Source organism: Primulina tabacum, chromosome 9 (genome assembly GCF_025594145.1).
Source record: "Primulina tabacum isolate GXHZ01 chromosome 9, ASM2559414v2, whole genome shotgun sequence".
Taxonomy (NCBI): domain Eukaryota; kingdom Viridiplantae; phylum Streptophyta; class Magnoliopsida; order Lamiales; family Gesneriaceae; genus Primulina; species Primulina tabacum.
Window position 1 is genome coordinate 34,411,102 of NC_134558.1, and position 8,719 is coordinate 34,419,820.

The 8,719-nt window shown below is 35.0% G+C and overlaps 1 protein-coding gene across 2 annotated transcripts; it reads right to left on the bottom strand.

Moving 5' to 3' along the window:
* Positions 1 to 386: 386 nt before the first annotated feature.
* On the bottom strand, positions 387 to 7,990 carry LOC142555436 (K(+) efflux antiporter 6-like). 2 transcript variants are annotated; one of them, XM_075666294.1, is made up of 21 exons: positions 7,555 to 7,990; positions 7,068 to 7,111; positions 6,437 to 6,495; positions 6,264 to 6,342; positions 6,007 to 6,068; positions 5,852 to 5,927; positions 5,685 to 5,759; positions 5,087 to 5,158; positions 4,898 to 4,981; positions 4,514 to 4,582; positions 4,355 to 4,432; positions 3,972 to 4,060; positions 2,788 to 2,884; positions 2,614 to 2,667; positions 2,236 to 2,331; positions 1,870 to 2,058; positions 1,707 to 1,784; positions 1,464 to 1,508; positions 1,243 to 1,332; positions 1,028 to 1,111; positions 387 to 876 (listed from the first exon to the last, which is right to left on the bottom strand). In XM_075666294.1, exons 1-21 carry the CDS (start codon positions 7,784 to 7,786, stop codon positions 799 to 801), a joined length of 1,830 nt encoding a protein of 609 aa, XP_075522409.1. In that variant the 5' UTR covers positions 7,787 to 7,990; the 3' UTR covers positions 387 to 798. The 2 variants fall into 2 exon arrangements, with proteins under 2 accessions (XP_075522409.1, XP_075522410.1); XM_075666295.1 differs by having other exon boundaries at positions 1,004 to 1,111.
* Between the last annotated feature and the right edge of the window lie 729 nt (positions 7,991 to 8,719).

Below are 8,719 nucleotides of genomic sequence, written 5' to 3' on the forward strand. Positions count from 1 at the left end.
ATGCTTATTATCTCAAATAAGGTTTCTCAGAAATTAAAAAATGAACACTTTTTTAGCGAAATATTCACATGTTATGCTCGTTTTCATAACATTACACTCCTCAAATTTCCTCCAAAAATTAAGATCGAGAAAGAGGCTTATGAAAATATACTCGATGACAAATTTTACCCAAGCTATACACATCTACTTTGTCAGCAGCGCCAGCTACCAAGAAACCAAGCAGATAATAAGAAAAGAATTTCAAACGAATGGTATAACTCTCGTCAAAATTCAGAACATAGCGTGAAATAATGGCTGGAGCTGGCTTGTGGCAATGGAGAAAACTCTTTTACGATTTTTTTATAAAAAAAAATACTAGCGTAAAAAGTTATATCAAGGGAGAGACCAATTTTAATCAACAAAAACAATACAAGAATCATCGCCATCAGCAATTCGGCATACATGTCTTAGTCCAAAACTATATACCAAGATAATGGACTTAAAATACGCAAGTTTCCAAACATACTTGTAGACATCTGCTGCTGCTCATAACAAAATATTCGGGTAGAAAGAATTTAGAGGAAAAGCAATTTTAAAAACTCATTTCCTTTCCTTCTTTCCAAGACCGAATATGTTCAATTCAGTTGGTACATAACAAACTCTACATGGTGAAGAAACAAAACAGAGGATAAAAGCAGTTCTAAAAATAAACATCTGAGAAACATATCATGAAGCTGAAAACTATTTTACATTAAAAGGAAAGGATACAAATCACCAAATCGGGAGTATTACCTCGATCGTAGGTGATACTTCAAATTGTTAGTGGGTATAGTAGTTAGACAACTTCCGAGCAAGTCTTGGGTTTTTAGAAGATTTCATTGCTTGCTTTCCTCTGCTCTGGTCAGAGATGTACGACAGATAAGAGGAACAGAGAAAAATTAACGACGGACAGGTCATGCCTTCATTTCCAAAGAATCATAAAAGACAGCAAGATCTTTCGCAAGATAATATGCGGAAACCTTACAATTCAATAAATTTCCTATCATACTTCGTGTATAGAGAGATCCTTGGATATTAAAACATGCCTCTGCTTGGCACTGTCTGAGCGGAGATTATCAACTTTAAATCCCAGCTACAGGTCAAAATAATAAACAAAGAACTATTCAGAAGATGAATACAACAACATGGATATTTAAAGAACACTATTAGAAACTTGGAAACATTAAAAATTGTGACCCGTTTTCAATTATCATACACGATTACCTCAGATTGAATGTCAGGTGAAAACCACCTTAACAATACGCCAAGGTGTACGACTGCTGGTATTAACTTGAAAAGCAATGGTGTAGTTACCTGCAAAATTATATTTGCACAATTTATTACTGTATATTGGAGCAAGTTCCTTTGATTCAACTAAACATATTAAAATGAAATTACTATGAGGTTAATTATAAATTCGTGTACAAGAAAAGATGATTTCGTACCAGACTGAGAGCTGTCGTTCCAAGAAGCAATAGGTACACCTTCCCCTGGAAAAAAAATTCTCAAAAACCCACCAAAATTACCTCAAAAATATTTTAATTCTCATAGGAAATACACGAGTGTTGATACTTAAACAGGTAAGAATTCAAGTTACACTTTTCTTTCTCACCCACTAACACCACAAAACCATCACAAGAGAGTTGAGAAGATCACAAGTTCTATATAACTATAGTGGAAGCATTTACCTCAACAAGATGAAGATTTGAGGCACGACTTAGCAGTACAAATGCAAATTCCCCTATTTGTGCTAAAGACATCCCAACCTTCACAATTCATAGACAAGGGTATATAGTCAAAGAATACCAAAGCAAAAATCGTAAAATACCATCTAACAGGGTAGCATCTAACAAGAATTGACGTTTTGTTGTTGTAGCCAAATCCCTTGACAACGGCAGATATCACCACAGTTTTGATAATTATTACTAATATAACAGATGCAAACAAGATGTCAACGTGATTCCAGAGAAAATGAACATGAATCAGCATCCCAATGCTGGCAAGGAAAAGAGCTGCAAATATGTTCCGTATAGGTTCGACCTGCATAAATAACAAGCCTCAACTCAAATTTAGCAACAAGCAAACAAATTGCAAAGATGTCACGATACAAGGGTCACAAAACCTCTCACTCCAAAAATGCACCAAAACAGAGAAAAAATATCGAATTTATGCTTGCTAATTTAGTGTCTAACAAAAAAAAAACTAAAGCTGTCTTACTTGTTCAAGTGTGTGCTGAGAAAGATCAGTAGTTGATATCATCACTCCAGCAGCAAATGAACCCAATTCTAAACTAAGACCAAGCTTGTCGCTACACTGAAACCACACATATCATTAGATATTGGTCCATAGTTTACAAAGGACCATTATTTTTATATGAATGGCGATTGTAACAAAATAAAAATACCATTCAAGGTACACAAGTTACTCCCACACGTAATAGTGTCTTCGGAGTTCAGAAATGTTTTCTTGTAACATCGAAAATAACTCGAGAAGTAGAGGAAAAGTCATCCTCACAGTGCAGGCGACCATTTTTTATACAATATATGTGAATGATGACGTAATTCCATAAATTTTAAATAATGGAAGTGAACAAACCCAGGCTACAAGTAGACAAAATGCAACTGCTGCCAGTTGATATAGTTCATTGGTCTGCAAAAGGAGCAATATATCAATATTAAGCCATTTAGAAATAAGCAAGAGGCACACATCTATTCAATGATATGCGCCATGTTTTAGTAATTGATAGATGTCTGTTGGCCATAAGACTACCTGTGATGACAAGCTTATCATAAGTTTCAGGAACCAAGGTACACAAGTTCGTGACAATATTGCCAAGACTGCCGAGAAAGCAATCAACACCACCAACCTGGCTGATAGGTTAATCAGTATGGTGTTTAACAGGTTGAAATTTTAATGCTAGTTAAAAGGACAATTATTAGATTCTCAAACTCTCCCAACCTTCGCAGGAAATATAAAAAAAAGGCACACATAAAATATATTCATGGCACATTGCATTCATCATCAATCTTCACATCTAGTATGTACACAATCAATTGCATGCCAGAGATGGAAAAAATATTCATTAGTAACTATCACTTGAGTTCCCAGTGCCATAAAATGTATTAGAAACTTATCTATGCTGCTCGCAAGGACTAAAGATTTCCAATCCAACCTAGATGGATTCACTATACTAAATTATACAGTCAAACTGCTTCAAGAACCCATATTCTCAACTCAAGTGTTTCACTTTTTCCACTTTGTTCAACAATAAATATAGCCTTTTTAACAAGTTCTTTTGTGTGTACTAGAGTCTATGCTATATCCTAGCAGCTTTCCACTCCCTTAATCATGGTTACTTTATCTTATGAATGGTCTCTTTTTTTAACTTTCACACTCTTTGAAAGCTGTCCTCACCATACACGCAGCGCTCCAAATTCTCGGGTCTCATTAATGAAAATGAATTTCCACTGGAAAAATCTACTCTTTTTGCCGCTTAACTCAGTTTTTAAAACTCTTCGCTAGTATCTCCTATGTTCCTAAATTTTCTGTCATGTCAAATGTTTTATGTATTACATATGTTTGAACATAGGGTTTCCAGCCCACCTTCCCCATGGACCTTCTGAATTTAACTATCATCCCCCAACTGAAAATCCTGACCCGGCCACCCCCTTCCAGAATACAACTGTTCCAGAAGGTCTGAAAATGTGAAACAGAATAAATCCTTTCTAACGTGAAATTAAGTCTGCAATAAATGGATAAGAAACTTCTCTCTCATATATTTCAAGAAGGTGTGAGTACAACACCCTTGAAACGTGGTCTGGAAGAAAAATAAAAAGTAACAAACACAACCATAAAGAATTAAACATCTTTAAACTTTTAAAAGTTTCTCGGTATGGATTATTCGGTTATATACAGATGGATGAACAAGCAATTACAATAGCAATCCAACTCACGACTTAGTCATGGAAATGACACCCTGCATAACACCAGAAGTTCCACCCAGCACTGGAAGCAGAGCAAACAGTAAACCCACAGCGCAATCCTGAAAATGAATTTTAACAAATTTACCAAGGATTCAAGTCAAAATATGATTATCAATTATATGCGACGAAAACCAGAATCTGAATGAGATTATTTAATGGGATCCTTAAAAAATGAGGCCAAGTAAAAAATTTGATCCCTTTAGCATAGAGCTAAAAATAAAAATAAAAACGAAAATTAAAGTAATGACAAGGTTTTATGTTACTTTCCTTTCAAAGTTTAAAAACAGAATACTTTGCGAGGGAACCAAAGCAAAACAGCAATTACGCATATCGCACAAGCACAGTGAAGGTACCTGCAAAATGAGAGTGCCGATGGTAACTTGGCCATGAAGAGAATTGATACTGTTTTTTTCCATCAAAAACTTATATACCTATACGGCAAATTTGTGTCAATGAAATAATTTCAACAAAATCCTACCATCTGAATGCAGAACCAAGTGAAGAAAGCTTACCACTGCTGTAGAGGACATTGACAGAAAAGCACCGACAAAAACCCCCTCTGAAGCTCCACCGCCAGATAGCTGCAATTAGTCAAGGTGAAATTACATACTTTAGATTTGAGCACATTGACAAAGCAAAAGTTGGTTTTCTACAATAAAACAAAAACATAATAAGATCACAGGAAGAAAAGATGATGTGTAGCTTCTCATAAAGTGTAGTATCTTGCATGATCCAGCCAATATAAACCCAGAGCATGAGTAGACATGATTTAGAATTCTATTCCAACTATTCACTCCATAATAGCAGAACATATAGTCCAGCTCCTCACAGAAGCTAAGCACCAAAACAAAAACAAAAAAAGAGAGAGAAAAGAAAAAACAAATAATGGCACGCACCGAAGCTATAATTCCACACAGGCATATAAAGAGGACAATTTGAAGTAAGCCCCCAAGAACAGCGACTGCTCGAACAATTCGAAGCTGTATCATGAGTATAGATTGTCAATCATTGTTTCTACAGTCATATGCAGGAGAAGAATGAACACTAATCCAGCACTTTCAGGCGGTATGTGGTCAGATGCTAACCTTTGTAGTAGAGAACTCCAAGCCCAAAGCAAAAAGAAGGAAAATTACACCAAATTGAGCCACTGTTTCAACCTACATACACAACTTATCTTAAGATGTAGTAACCAGTAATCAAATAGTTATGGCATTATGACAACGAAGAGAAAAATATAATCATCAAGTAATTAAACAGGTTAATGTAACGGTCAGCTAAATTGCCAATATGTTAAATCATATCTGTTTTGCTCCATGATGTCAGTCATAGTTACTGTTATGCTGAAGCGCAAATATACTCCTACATTATTCACAAACAGATTACATGGGTAGATGATCCCGCCAATACCTTATCATCCATAAATTATTAAAGTTAAGAAAAAACCACAAATCCGCATATTTCAAACAAAACAATCAATGTATCTTGGAGATGGTATATCATGCCCCATGGGGAATTACTTTCTTCATTCAAATTCTAATATGAACTCTCATTTATTTTGGTCGATAAGGCAGATGAAACCTTCAGTATAAAAAATGCACAAGACAACTAATCATCAAGCAGAAACATTAACAAGTGTAAATCGGCACTCAATATCAAGAACCAGCTTTCTAAATAGCTACATACTTGCACCATTTCACTGACAACATTAAAACCTCCAGGCCCGACGACTGATCCAGCTAACAAGTATCCAGTAATAACCTGATATATACTTCTGTATATTAGAAAAACAATCGGAAAAAAAAAGATTGAGTCCACACATTGAGAATAATTAACGTGGTCGGAGATCATACCGGTTGTCCAGCACAAGCAAATGCAATTCCACCACAAGTTGCAGACACAATGACAACAACCAGATCTGATATGAGTCTATAATATCATCGTGTCAGACAATGTGAAACGAAAGAAAACTGAGAATTCCGATAATAAATTAAACAGGTAATTGTACCTCAAATCTAACTGCAAGACCGGATACTTAGATTTGAAATTTGATATGATAAATACATTATCCTGGCACACATTGGAATAATAACAAGTTAACCCCTCATAATGCTGCTGATGTTGTAGCTTCAATAAGTTCATTTCTCTCTTTGTCGATTCCATTAATCCATTTTTCGCAATAGATAACAGAAGGCAAAATAGAAGGCCGTTAGAGAAATAATTATGTAAACAAGGGCAAACAAGAAATGGATATTTCATATTAACCTTTCTATCAATCAATGTCGGGGTCTCCTCAGCCCCATTGTCATTGTCCAGATTGAAAACGTGATGAAGTTTAAATGGTCTGCAATAGGCGGAGAGCCATATCAAGTATCAGTCAAAATGGAAATTACATTGGCATGTGATTATTTTTCATCACAGATCATGGAGATACATACTTTTCCTCTTTTGTTTCATTTTTCTTTGATTTGACTCTAGCTACCGTTTCCAATACTGCCTGATTGGGGAAACAAAATAAGCCAGATGAATATTGAAAAAGGGTGGATAAGAAAAAAGAAGAAGTCAGATCATGCATGTAAATGTTTATGGTGCAGAAAACTAAAACAGCCAACTAAAATATAATCTATGACCTATCATAAGCATTAACTCTTCAGTTTCACCAGACCTTGATGCTTACAACTGTCTTCATCAAAAACCAGCTACCTCGAAGTAATCTACTGGATTTTTGTAACTTCCATAAGCAAATTGAAATTTGACATCAAATTGATCTAATCAGCTACACATGAATCAAAGTTTTATCGAATTTAACCTCTTTTTTTCTTTTCCCTAATGAAAATAGAGAAAAACCAGTCAATTATTTTCTACTTTGGAAAACAACTTCATGAATTTGATTCTCTTCAGTGGTTCCCTTTCCCGAATAAACCAAAGCAGATTGTTTAGAAATCGCAGTCCATTTCCCAGTACACCACTTATATGCACAAGTTATAGGAATGGTGACACGTTAATCATAATTGCAAGGCCATTGTCCTACTTTTAACAATAATATTCAAAAAGGCAAGTGCCACAAACCTGTTGCTCTGCCACACTGTTGTTGAAGCCACCAGCATCATTTACTGCCAATAAAATATAAGTTAAATATTAGGGAAAATCCACCAAGGCCAACTACACTTTCAATTACAAGTTTACACCAAACGGATGTTAGGACACTTCTAAGTTACAACTATTAATATAAGCAAGATAGATGTCACAGATTCAACTTTCATACACGTTCTGTATCAGTAAACTACTAAAAATGTCTCGGCCATTATACAAACACATATATAATGTCAATTATCTCGAGCCGGACAAAGAAAGCTTCGTAAACATTATGACATAGCATGAAAAAAATACAGAAAAAATACAAAATACATTTTATATGTGCTTTTCATGAAAGCAATAAACCTCAATTCCAAACCCTAATCACATACATTTCATGAAAATAAACAATAACGCACCAAAACAATTGACACTGAACTAAAACTAGGCAGGACAAGGCAAAATTTAGATCTAGCCAAACCTTCGTTCTGATCGTCATTTTCGGTGAACTCTTTCTCCAGCGCGCGATCGATCATATCAGCAAGCGTGTCCTCCTTCGGGAGAGTCTGATTCCCACCGTCTCCAGTAACATTGTTAGAGACAACAGAAACGGCTTCACCTACGGTTTTCGGATCTTCCGATACGGCCAACGACGTCTTAGAGGTAAATAAAGCAAAGAAGACTAAGACCACAGCCAGAGATGATCTATTCATTTAGCGGCGATTGCGCCGGCGGCGCACAACACGCAGGCCGCGGCGGTGCTCGTCGAGAGAGGCGTGAACAGCGCAAGTTACACAGCTGGTTTTAAGTGGTAGTACAGCACAAGCCACAATGTGTGTAGACACCGGGAAGAGAGAGAGAGAAAAGCAGAGGGGTCTGGTGCAGTGCGAGACTTGGAGAGTAAAGAAATGGCGACTGATTTGTAAATAGAAGTTTATATAATACAGGTGATGAGTAGTTGCTCTGATTAACAAGGAATTAATTAATAATTAATAAATAAAGTGGGGATTAGAGGTGTAATTAAGGCAATAATGGTTTTAGAAAAAGAGTCATCACATTAGGAGCCCACCATGTGAATTCTCCCGCTAGCGAATGAAAACTACGTTGCACATTTATTTATTTATTTTAATTTTTATTTTTACGTGATTTTTGTAGTGAATCAATTTTTGGTAAATTTAAGAAAAATGCATCTGCCAACATTTCAATTAAGATTCAGTACTAGACATATTTTTTTAGGAATCAGTACCTGAAAAATATATACTTTTAGTTTTAACCCTTATAAGACAAAATTTACATTTTTACCCTTTATATTATTTAAATAAATATATTATTTTATTCACAAACATTACATGTGTCTTTTCCATTTAAAATATAATTTTTAAAAAATATTGTTTCTCAATTATCATGGAATAAAAGTAAATACTTATTTTGACATACAAAGTACATATTATGGGATTTCAGATACTTGATTTTGCTCTTTGAATACTCCAAATATATAAGAAAATACTGTATTTTCGAGCATTGATCATAAATTCAGTCATTGTTGGTCTTTTAATGAAAAATACATTAGGATGACTTATTCATGTCATTTTATTTTTTTAAAAAAAAACATAGTTCATCACTCATCATGAAATAAGATTAAATAT

Excerpts from the sequence above, each read along its gene's own strand:
- LOC142555436 (XM_075666294.1), bottom strand. The coding sequence starts at position 7,786 with ATGAATAGATCATCTCTGGCTGTGGTCTTAGTCTTCTTTGCTTTATTT. Across the intron at positions 7,112-7,554 it reads AAATGACGATCAGAACGAAG|TAAATGATGCTGGTGGCTTC; the intron begins GTTTGGCTAGAT and ends TTTTATTGGCAG. Across the intron at positions 1,509-1,706 it reads CAAATCTTCATCTTGTTGAG|GGGAAGGTGTACCTATTGCT; the intron begins GTAAATGCTTCC and ends TTTTTTTTCCAG.